Below are 20,497 nucleotides of genomic sequence, written 5' to 3' on the forward strand. Positions count from 1 at the left end.
AGCTGAGCCATGCTGATGTGGAACTGGACACCCTGAGACCTCGCAAAGCCCCTGTACACGAGTGCAGGGCTGCACTTCCACCTCCATTGTGGATTCCACCTTCAGGAACGCTTCCCTCCCACGGGCAGCATCCCAGGCCCATCCCTCACATCACACCACCCTTCCAGCCACCAAAATACCAACTCCCTCCCCTCTATCCAGAGGCTCTGACCACCTACCATGGCCAGGGCAACATCCAGAGGCTTAAGTTTTAAAAACTTTTAAATGGTATTAAGAACAAATCTACAAAAAGACAAATTGCATTATAAGGTGCTATCCTTAACCCAGAAAAAACCAACATAAACAGGCAGTTAGTGATTTGCACCATGTTTCAATTTAGAATAGAATATATTTGACCCACACCTGACAAAGAGGCAGTGGCAAAACCAGAACCCAAGTGAAACAGGCAAAAGAATCTCCTGACGAAGAGGTAGAATTTACAACCCTGCAAAAGTCAGAACAAGAAAATACACATCAAGCTGATGCTGGTGGGAATGAGGGGTCAGAGTCAGTGCTGGGCAAATCTCACTGCATAATGTCTCCCTGACTCATAAATATACATTTTATATAGAAGAGGCAAAACTGTCACAGAAGGATCACCAAAAAACCATTAAGGTTCCATTGAAATTCAGAGGTGCTACAGCTCTGGAGTCTAGGCCATCCTGGAATTTTAGAGTTTTAAAAAATGCCTGACATTGTCCTTTCAATCTTTCAAAACTTTTTAAAGTGTTTCTAAATAAAAACATCATATGTAGCATTTCTAAAGGCAATAGTAGCTACTGAACTCCTCGTGTAAGGTAATTTAGTGCAATGTATCTTTAAAAATATATTTTAAAGTTCCAGTCTTGCCTTCTTTACAGTAAAACTGTCTCTTGGCTGCTTCCACCTGGGACAGTTCTAGCAGAGAACTCCTGAAGTTCTGCAAAAGAATTTATAAGGACTTTTTAAACATTTTGAAATCCTCCCAGGTTAATAGATTATCATATACAAAATGCAATCCATAATTTAATTATGAACTGCATTTCGCAATCACATAATTACAGATCAAGCTTCTTAATCCGTAACTTCCAATTTTAATCTGTAAACTCTTTTTAGAGCTGACAAAATCTTCCCTAAACCTGAAGGCAGCGAGTGAAATAGGAGCAAAGCAGCACCAGTGCCACTATGCAGGGCAGGAGAAGAATATGGAATTGCCCTTTCCAGAAGTGCAAAGATCAGCTCTTGCCATCTCTTGAGTCCCTGTGAGACTCTTCGGGTACATGAAATACAGACCCACAGTCACCAGCCCTGCTCATTTAATCACCAACCAGTGTGACCTGGCAGATGCTCCAAATGTGGAGAATGGAGTTGGTAAACAAGCTAAACAAATACACATTTTAATAGCAGGTGCTATCAAATTTCTCTTTCTCTAATGAACTATTTAATTCCTGTACATATTTGCAAGGAGTGCAGTTGAATATTAATGGCACATGAGGAGATGCAACACACAATTCCCAAGACACAGGATGAGCTTTTCAGCTCTAACTCTCCAGCCTAGCAAATTGCAGAGCTGACATTTACATGCTCCCCAGCTTCCAGACTTCAACATTCCTCTAGGAAACAAGAGAAACATCCAGATATGCAGTAAAATCTCATTAAAATAACCCAGAAAGGTATGAGAAGCAATAATTTTGTGGCAGTTTTCTCCATCAGAACATTTCAGCTAGGATATCAAGAGATGTGGTGATGCAGAACATTCTGTTTTCCATGAAGTAGTAAAAATAAAAGCAGTAAGACTTTCTTCACACTAGGATCTGCAAGAGTTACATGTTGCTTCTGTAAAAGCTACAAATATTTTACCATATGATAGAAAATATTACCATGCAAGTACTATTTAATCACTCTGTAAAAATGGTTCTAAAATCATTTAACAGAAAACACACCTAACCTGCATCAGAGTGGCTGAATAATCACTTTGAAATTGTTCATGGTAGTTCAGCAAAGCTGAAGAAAGGATTCAGTCACAAATGTTCAGTGAAGAATATTTGTGTTCAGATCTATACATCACAAACTATAGTATTTAAAGCTGCAGGTGAATATAAAAATATTTATTTAGTTTTAGAACATCTCAAGATGTGTCTCAAACTATGAGATACCCAATCTGTGAGCCCTTCAGTTGCTTACGGAAGCCAGATGCAGACCAGAGGAACGCTGACACACTTGGAGAGCTCAGGAATTCATCTTTCCTTAGCCCATGTGGAAGACAACCCAAAACCTGGCAAGGGATCAGACCACAGACATTGGCTGAATTTTCCCAGTTGAGAATTCTAGTCCCCAGTGCAAGAGGCTCTACTCAAAGAAACTGAAGACAGATCAGTTACCTTTTCACTCACAGCCATTCAAACTCAGGCCCTCAGACATACAACCACAAGTATCTTACAGAACACACTTCATCAATAATATAATTATTAGCAAAAAATTTTATTGTACTTTTGCTTACAAAGCCTTAACTCCAAAACAACAACTTGAAAGGCTTTGCTTTCTAAAGACCATTTCCATTCCATTTCTTAAAAGTCTTTAAACCAACAATTTCTATCTGTAAAAGCCCTCACTCTCCCACCCCTCAGATGAAAACCAAGACTGGCACTCTCTCAGCTCAGTGTCTGGGTACCCAGTGTGCGGTCTTTTCCATAATTCTGAACTCCTGACGAATCCTCATATAAATAAAAGGTGTTCATGGACCAAAATTAAGGATGTTATCAGCTTACTGTAAATTACTTCAATTTTTTTTTTAAGACGGTCATCACTGATTTTGAAGTATTATCCAATACTTCTGGGCAAGGACTTTAAGGTGACTAACATTTTTGACTACTTGATTTACTCCATGGCAGCAGAGGTTTTCTTCATCCTAAAGCACGACTGGAAAACACTTCAGGACAGCTCCTATTTGCACACTAACGTGATATGCAGGTTTCATACTTCATAGCAAAAATAGGACTAGAAAAATGTAAAAACCAATCAAACCACAGCTATACGATTGTATTGAAACAGTACCAAGAGCAATTCCAGCATTAAATATTTTTGCATTTTGGCCAGGTTTTGTCCCAAGAAACAGAATTAATCCTCACTGCCGGCCTGCTTTTCCATTTTCTGTTGTTTCCATTCTGAAAGGCAAGACAACAAGTGGTAAGTCTTGTTACTGAAGGAACAATCAACAGAAAAAAAAATCAGATTTAAATGCTTTCATAAATATTTTTTACTTCACTAACTGTCCTGTCTCTCCCTACCCCAACATATGCAATCTTATCTCCTCTTAATACTTCTTTAAGCAGCAGTCAGTACATAAAGGAAAAGTTTCTGCAGAGATACATTTCAGCTGTGAAAAACCATCCACTATCAACCTCACCAAAATAGAAAATATTCCTGTGACTGGAGAATCCATTTTGAAAACTTGAGCTTTGGCCATTTTTTCCAAGGACTTCAGTTTCACCCTTCTTACACTGATCATTGTCTACCATCATCTGATTTCCTTCAGAGGAGGCTGATTTGGTTTTCCAGTATTTTTTGTAGAACATGGACTACTTCATTACAGTACAGCCTAAGAGTCAACCACTTTATTACCAACAATATTTCTGTATCAGCCATTCCTGTGGAAGCTAAAGCAAGCAGAAAGTCTCAGCTACAGTTTAAACCCCTGCAGTTTAGTAAGAGTTTTGCTGCAGGGGCAATCCCTGAGGCCCAGCTCTCAGGAGTCAGTCTCACTCAGCACAGATGCAAACAGAAAACCAAACACTGCTGTGGTTCTCCATCAATGCTGAGAAGCAAAGGAATGTATTCAGATATTTTAATCATCAAAGGAGTATCTAATGCTGTAAACCCCACACTGACTGCTACCAAGATATGGGTAGTGATACATTTCCTGATACAAACCCATTTTCTTCTTTCAGATGTTGATACAGTTCAGCTTTGTTGTTGACAGAGTTCAACCGACCAATAAATTCCTGGTGTTTCCTAGAGTTGGCAGTATTAATTCTGTTGCTCCATAAAGACAGCAAGGACATTGGCCCTAAAATTGTAAGTAAAAAGAGTCTAAGTGATGAAAATTTTGAATTAACATTACATCATTATAATATCTTAAAGGAAAATACAGATTATGGTAATTCAACATGTTAAAACAACTAAAATTAAACAAACTTACAACAGGGGCTAAATAAATATAAAATATGCAAAGTGATAATGGCTGAGGAGTTGCTGCATGTGAGATGGACTCTGCTTTAAATACAGAATCTCAGCATCAGCTCAGCCACTGTAACAGAAAATAATTCACACCAAGGAAGAGTGAGAACTGTCCATTCTGACAACTGCACTGCTTAGGCAAGTTGATTATTTAGTAGCAGGAGACAGTGATTTCTGATACCTGCCCTCAAACAGCATTTCTCACGCACAGTAGGTCAGACAGCACCAGCAGGAACTTGGCCAACCTCCTGTCAACCCAAGAGTTGATCAGCAGACCCACACAATGTCTTGGTATCTCCCTTTTTTCACAGACCTGGTGAGGTTAACATGTTTTCCAAGAATTTCTCAACATTTAGCATTCAATTAAACATGATCTTCACTGACTTAGCTTTAACTCCAAAATGATTCACCTCATTACTTTAGAAAACACAGACTGATGCAACATCTATCCTTAAAAGAAATAATCTGTTGCAATTGTTCTGGTTTACCTTTTGCCTTTTCAACTGTGGGCATTTCATCCATTGTAATGAGAGGCTTTTTGTTGGGGGGCTCAGGAGAATCAGGGGAGTCTTTGATAACTTCAGCTTCTGCCAGTTCTTCTTTCTCCCGATCCAAAAGACCTTTTAACCTTTTCCAGAGGGAAGGAAAAGGGTGAGGAAAATTATGTTTGAGCAGGACATAATTCTTGATAGCTTTCTGTACTACTCAAAATTATACAGGACCCATACCATAAGAAAATTTTTTTTGACCCCTTGGAGTGGGTGACAAACAATAGGGAATTGTAGCCAAATAATCCTCTGTATAAAGCATTACATATAGGAAAGGTTCTTAATATACAGTTTCACTTTGGTTGTTGAGACAATTGATGTCTGAATTTTGAAGGAAAGACTAAATTAAAATAAATACATAGGGAAATACAATACAACTTCCTATTATCTTTTCTAGATGAATTCAGACCCATTCACACTAAACCCCTTTTATCTCAGTCCCCATTTCTGTTCCACATGTGAAAGCAAAGCTGTAGGAATGATCATTCACAGGAAGGCATGGAATGTCATCAGCATGGTGACAGCAGGGTAGATGAAAAGGCCCTCCCATCCTAAATGATCCCTGCATGCACAGAACACATGCAAATTAAGCTTATTACTGTGAGTTTTTTAGATCTCTGTAGAAAGTAGTTTCAAAGAAGGAATACAGAACAGACTGACAGGTGCTTGCCACTTAGACAAACTACAGTAACAACCTGAATTACAGACAGGAGGTAAACAGACTATAATCCTGATGCTCAGCTGAAGAGAAGAGCCAAATCAAGCTGGGTTGTTTAATCAACCTGAACACTGAACTATCTACAGCTTGATAAAAGAAAACAACTGCTTGTCTCACATTTTCAGCCATGCTTTAAGTTTCCATAAAGCAGTTTAATATCGAATAGGTGGTGTGGTTATGATAGAATCCAACAGCAGGAACTCCTCAAGCTACAACACTTGGCTAAGAGGTCAGCTAAGAACAACAGTTATGCTACAGTTTGATTTCACTTTAGAAAATGTACCTCTCTGATTCCTGCCATGGCTTATCTGATTCATAGTCTTTGCCCAACTTCTCTGACTTGTCCTCTTTGTCTTCTCTCTTCCTGCCCCGTTTCTTACGCTCCTCTTCCTCGGGGGGTTTGCTCCTGCAGGCCATGAGGCACTCCAGGACTCGCTGGTGTTTGTCAGAGTTGTTGATGTGCGCTCGCACCAGGGTCTCCAGCTCGTTCCACATGATGCGGTACTGCTCATCCCTGAAGGGCCAGGAAAAACACCACACCGAGGATCACCACCACCATTCCACTACCCACTGCATGAATGCAGGCCTTAAGAAACAACACAGAACCCCCAAACCAAAAATAACTCCCCAGAGATTATCTGTCCTCCTGTACTGCAGGTTTCTCCACCTGGGATTACTCCATGCTTGAACCACATTAACATTTCCCAGTTAATGCCCAGAGTAAAATTTAAATTGAAATGGATTATGTCCATTGGAATCATATTGCTGGCACTTGTGAAACCTCTCAGGTGCTTGCTAACAATGCAATGTGAGAGGGCCATTCATGTACTGACATGCAAATTAATTATTACATTATTTGGGTTTAAAAAAATAAGAAAGAATTGCACCACACCATTGTCAATAACTCCCAGTCATGTAGGCAAATCAGGAGCTGAATTTCTTTTCAATCCATTCTTGGAAATAGGAGGAACACATCCCAGTGATTGAGGGATCAGAATATTCCATGCTTATTTTAAAGAAGTATCCCGTATTTGAAATAACTGTTCCATAAGGATTCTAATATATCCCAATTTTAAGTATATTAAAATGAACAGTGCATTAAGTTTTCCTTTTTATTAATTTGAAATTATTCCACTTTATCTGTCCATATTGTATCAATTTCTTAACTTTGCCAATAACTATCTTTGATTTCATATTTTTTAGCATTTTTAAATTCTTAGATAATAAAATTGTAGAGCTTTTTTCCCTAATATACAGCAGTATCAGTACTGTTATAACCCCTAAATGATACAGGTGAAGCACTCACAGCATTTGGGGTGTGCAATACAGTGTTTAGTTCACTTTTAGCTATATTTTAAAAATCTGGTATGAAAACATTGTCAACAGAGTATTTCTGAGAAACAGTCCAGAATCAACAGAGAGATATGCATGTAACCTTTTTGGCCCCTTTCCTCTGGTACCAACTGTTGAAATTGGCAGGGGATCGTTCTTCCTCTCCATGTCTACCAAATTGTATATTGTTTTTTGACAATTCAGCACATCCTCATCAGTCATTGTCTCCTTTACAATCACACTGGCTAATGGCACTACCTGAGAGACAAAACAGAAATAAACAACAAGAAAATGTGTGTGTCACAGGAGAGCAACAGGGATTAAAAAATTAAAGGCAATGAAACAACACCAACAAAACCCCACCCTCTTATCCTCAGTTTAGTACTAATTTTAAGTGTAAGCAGATGCTTTCTTTACCCAGCAGAACTGGAGCTGTCAGGTTCAAATCACTTTATTTAAATAGCATTCCAATAATCTACTGTATTAAATACAGAATTAGTTCAGGAAAAATAAAGCTGAAAATAAACTGATTATACAGGAAGGGATTTATCACCCCACAGAATTAGTATTTCATCAAGTGACAAGGGGAAACTTAATCTAGGAACAGAACAAAAATGTACATAGCCCAGGTTACTTACAGCTTGCATGTTGAAGATGGTGGTCTGAGAAATAATCATAGGCCAGTAACGAGTATGTTTCTCTAACTGATCTTTTGCACGTTCCAATGGAATTTCAAGACTTCCATCCATCTTATATCTGGGCTCTAGAAAAGGAGTTAATCGGTTTTCCCTCATAAATTCACCAAAATCCTAATGATAACCAAACAAGATACAATTAGGCATTTCTCTAACAAAGCAACTTTCAGTGAAGGGGCTACACAGCTTAGCCTTGCTTATCACTTTGTACCATCCCACTGCCACATCCAACCCTACCAACCACACCCCTGTCTCTAGCTCTCATGCATTTACCAGGGGGAACACAAAAACAGGGGCACAGAAATATGGGGTAAAAATCAATATATGGGTTTTGACAAAGAGGACTTCCAGATTTGCAAGGTATTTCATCTATGGGAAGAGTTATATTTTTCCAGAAGGAACTTCTGCTTATTTACAAAAGGTATCAAGGATGTGTTGAAAAAAATAAAGGATAAACAAAAAGGCATGTCAGCTGATTGTTTGATATCAGGGCTCAAAGCTGGTATCAGACAATCAGCTGTCAACTTCGTCTTTTTGATTTATTGTACAAGCACTCATATATAATCTATCCTTTGACAATAAGCACGATATAGTTCTATGTGTATCCAACCCACAGAAGAAACTTGCCAAGAAAAATGTTTTCCTAGAACCAGGACAAAATTTAAACACTCCTAGTACATTAAGGAGGCATTCCTTGACACACAAAGTATTCTATGAAGCAGGCATAACAATCAACAAACGTAGTATTTTCTACTATTTTATCTATCAAGGTATTTATTACAAAGGAAGTTTGACCATGCAATCCACTCCAGCATTTCCTTCCCACACCTACTGCCCTGCACCTGTTGTCATGTGAGAGAAGCAGCAGTGTAGGACAGAAAGACCCTTACTGTGATCCTGTAGTCAGTGACCCTCCCACCGCAGCCTTCGCTAATTGAGGGGGGATCTTCCAGAATTGAGCGCGAGCTGCTCAACACGTGCAAGAAGATCTCTCCCCCGTGGCTGCTGAGCATGTGGCTGATGACTTTTGAGCCAGACTTGCGTGGCTGTTCCAACAACACCGAACGACCTGGTGGAAGGGAGATCAGTTTCATTCACTAATTCCTGGGTGCTGCAATTTTAAATTTTGAGCTGCATAAATACAGGTTTGTGCTTGGCCAAGAAGAATCTGAACCCACCAAGGTGGTGTTTTCACCCAGCTGAACAACAAACTGCCATCTCCTCGTTTCTTGACACAGAACAGGGTATATGCACCTTAAAATTTTACAAAGCAACACCAAAAGGCCTCTCCTAGACCAATCCATCATTTTTTTCTGTAAGACATTATTCTTAGGAAAAAATACATATTCATAAGGCATTCAAATAGCCCTGCTGCAGAACCACGCTCATCAAAAGAAACTTTCAAAAAGTAATAAAATAACCTCTTGAGTATAACGGTATCAGCTGATACCACTTGCTCATGCTTAAAATGGATACTGTTCTTCAGACAGGGAAATAAAACTGCATTTGTCTTATTTTCAGTAAAATACACCAACCATTAAAGGATGCATTCTCCAAATAAGTTTCTTTTTATCAGGAAGCAAAAATCAGAAGAGTGAGCTTATCTGAAATACACTATTAATTTTGGTTCTAACCATTTTTATTAATCAAAGGACATTCTCACTACACAATCTCTAGAGAAAAATACTAAGATATAATGTTTAATAAAACCACTGCATATGTGGAGAATCAAGTAACTTGATTGAAGGAAACATTCTATTAAAAGGATATTTGTAATGCCATTTTGTTTGCAAACATACAAACCTCCATTTCAATACTTGTTGCTTCTTTACTTCTTTCCTCCCATCTTTAAGTTTCCAAACAATTGCCTTTGAGGACATTTAACAACTTTTTTCTCTTATTTATAGGACATTTTAAAATAAACACAGTATTTTTACAGTATATACACATTAATGCTACACCAATCAAAATGTGCCACATGCTCCATTTACAGGATTAAAAATTATAACATTGAATAATTAGTCAAGGACACAAATTTACCATTAAGGAGAAAGTTTGTAAGGCATGAAGAAGGTCTGCTATTTACATCTACTGGTGAAATTCTGTATGCTCCAGTGCAATAGTGCAGTTCTGAAAAATAAAGGAATAGAAAAGTGGAATGTAATTCCAGAGACAGAAAAAAAAAATCCACAAAATAAAAGAATGGAAGAGGAGGAGGCTAGTCCACAATGAGCAGAACTAGAAAGTCTAGATGCCTCTCAGTCTGAAAGTCCTCACTGGGAGGATTCCCAAGAATCCACAGCTCTGAGAATCTCATACATTCCCAAGCCCTGTTTGCAGCAGAAACCCCAATTCTTTATCTCCTGAATCACTTCACTGACCTGTCAGTTTGCTCTTATTTCTCTTACCTGTATTTCTGGCCTGCTGGCTCAACGAGTCAACATAAATTGCTAATAGTTAATAGGGTGCATGAGCTGCACAGCCACCTCAGAGCTGCCCTGGCTTTCTCTCCTGTACTCTGATTTGTACAAGTTACCAACAAGGTCTGGAAGGTTCCATGGCACCTACCCACACTGTTGGTTCGAGGAGTGCACCATTTCAGTGTCACAGTTTCTTTAAATGTGCCTTCCCTGCTATTGCCACCTACGTGGTTATCACCTGCAGAGAAAGGCAGAAAGAGGAGGGATCAACCAGAGTTTATTACAGAAAAACAGCTCTAAACTTAAGGTACAAAATGTAACATGAACATATACACAATGCAATCTGAATTTAAAACTTAGATACCTAACCTTTTGATTCGACAAGTAGAAAGTTCTACATAAGTTTAGTTCTGTCAGCAGCAGCAATTTTTTCCTGCTAAAATGCTCAGGACTTGAAGACAATATCTTTATTAAAATTTTCCACACAGAAATCAGAACTCTTAAATACTAGAGCTGACTGTATTTATGTATTAATACAATAAAAATGTATTGGATTAATTTATGTATTAATACAATACATATTGTATTCCCAAAGTCAATTAAACCAATCTAAAGGTACATTTGACAAGTTTAATTTTTTGGGGAAAGAAATATTTGGTCTCATCGCTATGTCAGATTCGGCCTGAATTCTCTCAATGTGTGCTACTGACCACAGACGCTTTATTATTAAAATACTGGAAATACTTTATTATTAAAATTAACTGCAGCAATTTTAGAAATTATCTCTCAGAATATCTGAAGGCCAAACTTATTTAACCTGAAAATTTCTTGGCAACATTTCAGAGAAAGACCAGTGTAACTAAATTCCCACTTTCCGAGCATCAGAGCTATTACAGCTGAATTATGTATTTAGAAACAAATGAAAGAACCCAAAATTTACAGGATCTAAGAACAGACTTTTTCCTCTCAAAGTCCTGATGGGAAAAATGTGAAGAGGAAATGCAGTCAGAGTGCTTTTGTATTTTCCCAGGAGACCTAATTCCTTGAGCCTACAGGTTTTACAAAACCGCTTCTGAGCCCTGGTAATAAAAGCTTTAAGATTTCAACATCATAACACAGTTCAGGTGAGGCTGAGGTCATTACTGCAACACCCTCTGCTTTTCATCAATCTTTAGTCATCCACTCCCCTAAAATTTGGAGCACAGCACTTTGAGATGACAAAGGAGCTACCTCCTCTTCCTCAAAGTAATGAGACAAAAAGCACAAACTCCCCAAAATGGCTACTTATGGATCATATGACATTTAATTCTACTAATACAGAAGTTATAAGCTGATTTTTAACCAAGTTTTACATCAGGCAGTTTCCTCAACAAAATGATTCTGCAAAAAGCTGAGTGTTGTGCTTTTCTAACTTTGGTTGAGCTATTAAAAATTCACCTCAGAGGAATACTAGGTAGTAATTCCAAATTTACAAGAAAAAAGATAGTAGGTATTTCAAATAAAACAAAAAAGCTCAACAGCCAAACAACTCTTGTTTTTTCTAAAACAATTATTCTCATAAACAGGCCTGTGGGATGTAAGTGGTGCTAATTATTATTACTTAACAAATTTCAATTGTTCAAGGCATAATTTTGCACAAATATCCACAAGAGGGACTTTATTTTGTAAAATCTCCCTGCATATCTGGTCTCTCACCTAGTTTTTGTATCTCAGTAAGGAACTGACATGTCCTTCAAATCTCACAGCGATATCCTGAACATATGTGAATTTGGCCTGTTTTCTCATTGCTGTATTAAAATATGTCAATATTGAGTAAAACTCTAATGCCAACATTACAAATTAAGTTTCCTGGGTTACAAGGAATAACTGAAATATTTACTATTTGAGCCTGAAATTTACATGGATTTGAATCTCTCCAACTTTATTTGTGAATACTCCCAAAGAGGTTGATCAAAGGCCACCTTCAGATGGCCAGTCCTACTCACCACTCTTTAAAAAATCCACATGTGCCTCTTTGTGATGAAGCAGCTCCACATCATAGTTGGCTGATGTGTTAGCATGTTGTTCCTCCTTCAAAAGAGAAAGGTAGACATAAATAGAATTACTTTAGCTTGAGGTCACCATTTTCATAAAGGAATAATTCTACATTTGTCTTTCAGTCTGAAAGAAAACAAAAAATCTTCAAGTGCCTCAAACAACAACAGGATTGCAATGCTGAGGAAACTTTGCTCTCTGAGCAGTTTAAAGATGCAGCCAACTGCTTTTCCTCTTATTTACTTTTTTGAAACCCTATTTCTCTTTACACAAGCCTCATGTCAGGGTGCAGAGCATCACATACAGGAAAAAAAAACTAGGCTTGACTACTTCACTAAATTAGTGAAGTTAAGGAAGCCTACAAAATGTTACATAACCACCAGCAGTCACAACTTACTGAGCAGCAACAAAGACTCACTGCAGGGCAGAGGGACAGTTACTTTTCAAAACCAAAAATAAAGAATCCAAACCAAAACCCACACTTTGAACTTATTATTTCTTAAGGTTATGAGAAGAAGTGCACTTGCAGCTCCAAGTTTATAACTAAAAAAAATTGATTTTTGTAAAGAGGACACTGCATCTTCAAACGGCTGCAGAGGATCAGCAAAAACAGAACAGTAACTCTGCTAATTTAATCCAAATTTAAAAAGAAAAGAAAAAACCACAGAGAACCCAACATAGTCTATTACTATAAGGACAAAGGCAGAAGGGAGAGGCACACCAGCAGCACACAGGTCAGAAAGTTACAGACAAGGTATTTGCAAACTGAAATCACATTTATGCCATGACCCATGTTAAACTCTCATAAAAACTGAAAATTATTTTGATATCATGTTTTAACTTATAAAATCCACACAATATTGCTAGTTTTCAAATATGCAATGACTGACTGTTACAAGTTAATGAATTTTTTAAATCACGAAGGTTACCTGCCCATGGCTCTTTTTCTGTTTGAATAATGACACTTCTGTCTCAATTGTCTCGTGCTGCCTGATCAGAAAATTACTGCCAACTGAACACCTGACATTCTAAACTGCACTAATTTCCCTCCAAGTAGCAAAAAAATTTAAAATATGGACATAACATCTACCACAAGATGCTTAACTGAATCTCTTTCTTAACTAGGTATATCCTGTCCCCATTTCATATTTATGGATTTTCAGAGTAGAAAACCCACTGGAAAATCCTTGGTAAAAAAGCAGCTTTTAGTTACAAACACCTTTATGTTGGGTGGGCATGATAATGAAACAGAGGAAAAAGAGACTCACTATGCCACTATAATGCACAAGGGTCAAGAATATCTAAACACAACTAAAAAAAGACAAAAGAATCACAGACAAATTGATCTGAGGTAAACAAGACTGTATTTATATAAAGTAATACAAACAGAACTGAAATAACACTTGTATTGCTACGTCAAAAATTGAGATTTGGCAATACAATATTTTGTTCTGTGATCCTTCTTTACTTTTTTTTCCCCTACTTCATTTTTACTAACCTGATCACAGACATTGAATGTGGGCTAATAAAAGAAAAAAAAACAAAACAGAAAATATGATATGGAGAGAAAAACAATGTAAAAATTCAATTAAAATAAACATCAAAAGTTTTCAAACAAATTTAGAAGTGATGCATCTAGTTAACACAGAGCTGGAGACACAATATTACCTTCATAGGGATGTTAGTTATTGTGGTTGAAGCCAGATCAAAGTGTTGCTGTACTAAAAGATTCAGTTTGGTAGCCAGGTGCCTCCCTGCACGGACACTGTGCACTTCACTGGTTAGAACAGGGGAGAGCTGAAATAAATTGATACATGGAATTCATAGTTTAGGTTGTGATATCATTCAACAGTACAGTTTGTTCAACTCTGAAATAAGCATTTATACTGCTAAAACTATCAGTCAGAAACCCACACCAGGGGAAACTACCAAGCAAGAAGCAAAAAACTATTTTCATTCTGAAGTTTGAGCTTATGCCAATCGCTATAGATGCGGTTCTTAAAAATGGTAAAAAAACAAAATTAGAAGTGTGCTAAAAATTTTGAGTCACTAATTGTTAATAGGAAAAATTAGCATCACAACATGGGGAATAAATCTTAACAGCAGCTCTGGGCCTGGTTTTACATTCTTTTACCTGCTGAGTAACAGTAGCAAAGTAATTTTTAGATGTCTACCTGTAAGTGCATCATACATACACAAGGCAAATAAACACAAGCTAGAAGATGCATTTGATTTTTCCTTTGCCAAAAAGAACGCTGGGTTGGGGTTCAAAAACAAAACAAAATAAATTAAAAAAAACACACAACAAAAACTACAACAATCCCCAAAAACCCCAAAACAACTCCAAACAACAACAACCAAAAAAAAAAAAATCCCAAGACCCAAACCCAGTGACTGCCTTAGAGAGGGAAGTAGTCAATTTGCTATCTTCCATTCACAATTTTTAGCATAACTACAGCAGAGTTCTGTAGAAATGAATCACAGAAAGGTAGCCCCTGATAGTCCTTTTCATATATTAAATACTATGCAGCTTTTCATGCTAAGTCATTTTTCTGGGGCCTTTTCTTACAGACAGCACATTAATGCAGAGCAGACTGTTGAATAGCGGAATATATTACAGATTTTTAATGTACTTGGTTTCAAAGAACCACCACATGTGCTTTTGCTACTGAACAACTGAGAACAATTTGCACTATTTTCAGTCTGATGTGGTTCAATCTGGAATAAGCTTTCTCATTTGAAGCTCCTCACCTCTTTTTTAGGACGATCTGAAACAAGGCTGTCTTCACCAACTGGGTATGTGTGGATTAACACCAGTTCACATTTCTGAATCTGCATTAGACTTAAAAATAAAATCATTTTGCTTAGCCTACAGCGTGGCAGATTATCTCCTAAAATTAAATTAATTCTGGTATCTAGAACACAGAATCAAAACATATGTTAGTAACATGTTGTTTATGAAACCATGCTGCAGGAACTAGGTTACAGATACGAATTTCAAAAGCACAGACTTCAAAATAAGTTCTTATCAGAATAAAAATACAAGCCTAACACTTCTTGCTCCTCAGATGCTACAGCACTGTGCTTCTTTTTTGGACACATCCATGGAGTAAGTCCTTAACTGGTGCAATCTGTTCAGCTTTATTCAGCTGCATATTGACACTACAGAGGAGTTGTGTCTCCAAATGTAGGTAAGAATGAGGGGATTCCAGGGAACATGAAAACAACTACCCAAACAGCACAGAGAGATGGGACATGTAATGGGATATATGCTAATCCTGATGTGGCTGGAAGTTTGGAGTGATGCAAACATTGTACCACATCCCTGTCTTTACAATGGATTTAACCCCTAATTTCCTGGGCAGGATCCTTTATACATCCATGAAACTGCAACTGCAGCAGGAAAAAATAGGAGAGTGCTGCTTCTGCTCTTGAAGTGCCTGAGGAGTAACCAGGAATAGGATCTCAACCCACAACAACTTAACAAGATAACAGAGTGCTGTAGACAAACAGTTCAGTTTCATTAGACAAAACATACATGGAGAAAGACTTCTCAGAGGAGATGCACTCTGCATTTTAAGATTCCTTTATCTCAAGGGAAGTTCCAGGCAATACAGTCATTTAGAAACTAAAACTAGTTTCAAAGAAGTTAGCTGTTTTAGTCAAAGGAAAATGATCATGAAAAGTAACACAGTATTATCAAGAAAAACTGCTCCAGATGAATTAGTGATTAAAAACACAATGTGTATCAAGGCACAGTTATGCATTACATTTTGGAGCAGATGTAGAAGGTAACAAGCTAAAGAAATCCTGACCTATGAAGGATGATACTGGAAAGAAAATGATCATACACCACCTCTAAGCTAACAATATCGTGATTTACCACATTCTACCTCACATTCATTCAAACGGTTCATTATAGTGAGTTTTGTGACAGAAATACATCCATATTTCCTAGAGGACGCCAGAAACTCTGTAAAAAGCGTACTCACTGGTCAGAGTTAGCTGCAAGCTTGTTGTGCTCATGAATGGTCTCCTGAACACAATCCTCCAGCATCCGAACATGGCTGTCACTACAAAGAAAGGTGGATTTCTTTTAAGGCGGCACCATCAATCCTCTGTCAGAACCCCATAACAAAAGCTTTGATAAGGCGAGAAGTGCTCTGAGAAGGATCTGTGCAAAGGGGCTGCCTGCGGCCCTGGTGGGAATGTCAGGAACCAGCAGAGGCCCCCGATGCCCACCTCTTGGCGTTGGTGATGCAGATGATCCTGCCCCGGTTGCCGACGCGCTCGGCGTTCTCCATGAGCGTGGTGCGGGCCTCGTGCTGGTACTCGGTGATCTTGCAGAGCGCCTCCACGGCGGCCACCAGCCCGTGCAGGATGCTGCAGCACTCGGGGTCTGCCCGCGGGTTCGGCGGCCCCACGGCCGCCAGCGCCGCCATCAGCTGGGCAGGACAGAGAGCTGTGAGCCAGAGGCACCTCCCAGTTTTTCTAACACATCTGACATGCAGGTTAACATTGCCGAAGAAGGGCAAATGGAACAACTAACGAACCTTACCGGCAGCCTTCTAGGAAACATTTGGCCCTAAATTATCCTTTGCAATTTAATTTATTCATTGTGATTAAATATTCGCATTTATTACAGAAAAATACCTGACCAAAACCAACAACTTATATCCAACACCCGAAAGACATTGCTGGTTGCCTTCTGCTTTTATTTTCCGAGAATTTGGAAATGCATTTCTTCCTCAAAGTAAATTTTTCAGAGGATGAAACACAACCATAAATAGGATATTAACAATTAAAGTATTTAACACAAGTTATTTGACTCTCAAGCAAATATTTCAAAAAGAATTTAAGTTCAAAAAGTAACACTAAATTACAGAAGAAATATGTAACTAATTTATTCATAATGTTTATTTTAAATATTTAAGTCTCTACTTAAAGATATTGGATTCTTTTTAAATTTTGTCTATAGAATGATCCAGGCTTACAGGCAGCTATTTGAAATTCTGTTACACAACAATTTCAGACTAGATCCACCAATACTGTAATTAAACAGCGTTACTTCATATTGAACACAATGTTTATTTCACAATAAAGTCTGAACTACAAAACAAAAGAACAGTTACTAATCATACCTCCTGCAAGTTCTGATCTTCCTGAGTCCAAGAATTCAACACATGAGCCCCAGAATCACTCACAATGAAATTCACCTACAAGGATCAAAAAAGCACATTAAGGTAACAGCCATTATATTGCTACTTCCCCAAATTCAAACCAACATGAATTGCACTTCTTTTTTCTGGTTGTCTGGAGATAATGTGCAATGACAAGCCAAACTCAAAATAACAAACCCACAAAAATCACACACTCCTGCTATATTAAGTTTTCCCCTTAGTAATATGATTAACAACTTATATTTGTACACCAGAAAATCATTCTCTACACCAAATAAGATTTTCAAAATATTAGCATTTTAAAAATTATATTAGATTTTCAGCAGGACAGCCATAAAATAAAGTAAATTCTAATACTGTAAACTGCACATCATTCTCCAAAGTCTGTCACGGTACATCATGGGGTAAATATCTACCAAGATTTAACAAACATCACAAAAAAAATATGGTTTTCTAAACAAGGAGCTGTGTGTGCCAGGAAGCTCTCCTCCCACTTTTCCAAACTGTTAGCTCCAGGGCAATCCTACCCTCTTCCTAAAGCCCAGAATTCCTTCAATGCTGACACCGAAATTCTTAGAGAGAGCTACCATGTGTATTCAGCAAGAAAATTCAGCTTAAGACAATTCCTCACTGAAGCTTTTTTAAAGTCATTGTTCAGGAGAGCACAATAATAAAGCTCTAAGTTGCCCTAAAGCACCTCTCCATGTTTTGCACCAGCTTGTAATGTGACATTAGAACAATGAAAGATTCCAAAATTAAATATGCAATGAGATTTATATACTACTAAAACCAATTCAAGGACTATAAAGTATATAAACAGCAAAAACAAGTTTTAAGTGATAAATTACAATTTGATATTTTACTCTAAACAACACAAATACATTAAAAGACTAAAATAAAAGATGAAAACATCCCATATTGTATCAAGCATGACATGCAGCATGGCTGGCAGAACCTACCAGTTTCTTGAAAGGGAAAATATCATACATTATTCTACAGTATTCCATGGATGACTCCACTGAGCAGGTCCACAGGGACTTGGAGATGGGTGCCAGAGGAATGATGCCCTGGGTGCGGTTCTTCACTAACATATCGAATTCCACGTGCTGCCTGCATGATTCTGCCATGTAGGGGCAGTGATCCACAACGAAAACAGTTTTGTGAGACTCAGAAAATATTTTCATTTTCTTCCTGAAAGAAACAGACATCAAAAATGCACACGGTGAAAAAAACCCAAACAAAACACATCATAAGTCGACTGTGAAAATTACACATACATCCTAGAAATATGCAAGTTTTAGAGTCCATATTTAGTAGACTACATTTTTTAATCAGAAGAAATGATTTTTTCTCAGGGGGAAAAATAGAGTAAAGTGGAATTATAATGCTGAAAAGGCAATAAAAATGCACAGTATTACTCTCCCCACTTCTCTATTTAAAACCAACTTTAAAGAAGAAGTACACAAACTGCTTCCTATTTAAAGCTTATTTCCTAAAACAAGTAACATGCAAAAGAAAAAAATTATTATTAAACTTTAAAGACCTTTAAGTAACATAATCAGAATTTTAGTCTTGGCTTTACTAAATATATCTTATTTTTAAACGAATAGTTGCATCTGTACTTCAACATCTCACTGACAAATATACCAAGTGTGAAATTATAAAAATCACAGAGCAGGTAGGGCTGGAAGGAACCTCCAGACATCATCCGGTCCAACCCCCAGCCAGGGCAGGGTGACCTAGAGCGAGTAATGCCTTCACGTGGGTTTGGAATGTCTCCAGAGGAGGACTCCCTTCCCCGGCAGCTGTTCCAGGGCTCTGCCACCTTTTTTGTACACAAGTTCTTCCTCATGTTGAGGTGGAACTTCCTGTGTTTTCGTTTATGGCCACTGCTCCTCTCCTGTCGCTGGGCACCGCCGAAACCGGCAATTTCTAGCGAAAGAATTTATTGTTCTATGTACTTCTGCTGAATTACAGAATACGCAAGACAAAAAGTACATATATGTTCATTTAAAAAAACCTAAAATACCAAAGCAACGAGGATCACGGAAGTGAAACCGCGGCTTCCTTGGGGGGAGGCAGCGGCGCAGGTTTGGGCCCCGCGCTCGGCTGCAGCAGCCGGGGCTCACCGCGGCCCCTTGGCCTGAGCCCGGCCGCTGCCGGCCCGGCCGGAGCGCCCGCAGCCCGCCCTGGCCGGGGCAGGGAGCCCGAGGGGCCGGGGCAGCGCCTCTGGAAGCGTTACGACGACGGCGAGCGTTCCTCACCTGGGCCGGCTCCTCCGGTGGTGCAGCAGCCCCGGTCCCGCTCCTCGCCGCGCCCGGCCGCGCCCGCGGCCCCGCTCCGAGGAGGAGGAGGGACGAGGCCCGCGGGGCGCCCTAGACGGGGCCAGGCGCGGGCGCCTCCGGCCGGGCGCCCTCCATGTCCCTGCGGCGCTCTGCTCCCCCTCCTCGGGCGGCTCGGCGGGGAGCGCGGGGCCCGGGTCCGGCCTGCGCGCCCGGCGCCCGCGGGGGTGGGAGAGGCGGCCGGAGCCCCCCCCGCTCCGCCCACCCCTGAGCCCGCGGGGGCCCCGCGCGGCCACGGGCGCCGCCGGCACCGCGACTCCCCCGGGGGGAGCGCCCGGCCCCTGTCCGCACTTCCCCGGGCCACAGCGCCCGGCCGGGATCACTCGCCCGACATGCCGAGGCCAGCGCCGGCCCCGCTGCCGTTCCCACTCCTGTTCCCCAGCCCGATCCCGCCCGAGCACGGACGCCCCGCCCGTCCCTGCGCTGCCCGCACGGCTCGGGGGAGGAGCCCGCCATCTCGCGAGAGCACGGGGACGCCCTGTGGGCGGGCTCCGCCGAGGCCGCCGTGTTCTCGCGAGATCTGCGGGCGCGGCGGGCACAGCGACGGGCGGCAGCCCCGTGTGTTCCAGGTTCTGTGGGAATTCTGTCTTCCAGCGTGCAGGGAGACGGAGCGTGCTAGCGAGAGGCTCCCTGATCACCGAAACTACACACTATTTATACATTTTAAGAAACAGAAGCATCAGGGGCAGAAACTTACGTAATTTGTTTGTTAATTAGTACTCAACCCTGTTTGTTGGGTGTGTCTGTGGCTTCTCGCGCTCATTAGTGCGCAGCCGAAGTTCCATTTGAGTCTGGGGTCTGTTTTTAGGAGGGAGTCGGTGGTTGCGATCGCCGGCATTAGCTTTCCCCGTGTTACTGCTGACTTCACCATTGATGGCCCTCAGCCATACAGCCCAGTCATTTTGGGACTGTCTCCCTTTTTTTTCTTAAAAGACGAGAAAATAATACGACCGTAGAATCACACAACGCCCTGG

The 20,497-nt window shown here is 39.9% G+C and overlaps 1 protein-coding gene across 2 annotated transcripts; it reads right to left on the bottom strand.

Annotated features, from left to right (window-relative positions):
• Positions 1 to 2,480: 2,480 nt before the first annotated feature.
• On the bottom strand, positions 2,481 to 19,573 carry INTS13 (integrator complex subunit 13). Of its 2 annotated transcripts, none has more exons than XM_066550399.1 (17): positions 19,446 to 19,573; positions 18,141 to 18,372; positions 17,143 to 17,217; positions 16,244 to 16,446; positions 15,994 to 16,074; positions 14,753 to 14,843; positions 13,670 to 13,798; positions 11,953 to 12,037; positions 10,116 to 10,205; positions 9,588 to 9,677; positions 8,438 to 8,616; positions 7,491 to 7,661; positions 6,956 to 7,110; positions 5,804 to 6,034; positions 4,743 to 4,882; positions 3,949 to 4,084; positions 2,481 to 3,182 (listed from the first exon to the last, which is right to left on the bottom strand). In XM_066550399.1, exons 2-17 carry the CDS (start codon positions 18,363 to 18,365, stop codon positions 3,143 to 3,145), a joined length of 2,121 nt encoding a protein of 706 aa, XP_066406496.1. In that variant the 5' UTR covers positions 18,366 to 18,372; positions 19,446 to 19,573; the 3' UTR covers positions 2,481 to 3,142. The 2 variants fall into 2 exon arrangements, with proteins under 2 accessions (XP_066406496.1, XP_066406497.1); XM_066550400.1 differs by lacking the exon at positions 19,446 to 19,573 and adding an exon at positions 18,853 to 18,874.
• Between the last annotated feature and the right edge of the window lie 924 nt (positions 19,574 to 20,497).

This window comes from Molothrus aeneus, chromosome 5, assembly GCF_037042795.1.
Source record: "Molothrus aeneus isolate 106 chromosome 5, BPBGC_Maene_1.0, whole genome shotgun sequence".
Taxonomy (NCBI): domain Eukaryota; kingdom Metazoa; phylum Chordata; class Aves; order Passeriformes; family Icteridae; genus Molothrus; species Molothrus aeneus.

Coding starts and splice junctions, on each gene's coding strand:
- INTS13 (XM_066550399.1), bottom strand. CDS start 18,365: ATGAAAATATTTTCTGAGTCTCACAAAACTGTTTTCGTTGTGGATCAC. Junction 10,206..11,952: donor TGTGGATTTTTTAAAGAGTG/GTGAGTAGGACT, acceptor CTTTCTCTGCAG/GTGATAACCACGTAGGTGGC. Junction 4,883..5,803: donor CCATGGCAGGAATCAGAGAG/GTACATTTTCTA, acceptor CCTCTGGAAAAG/GTTAAAAGGTCTTTTGGATC.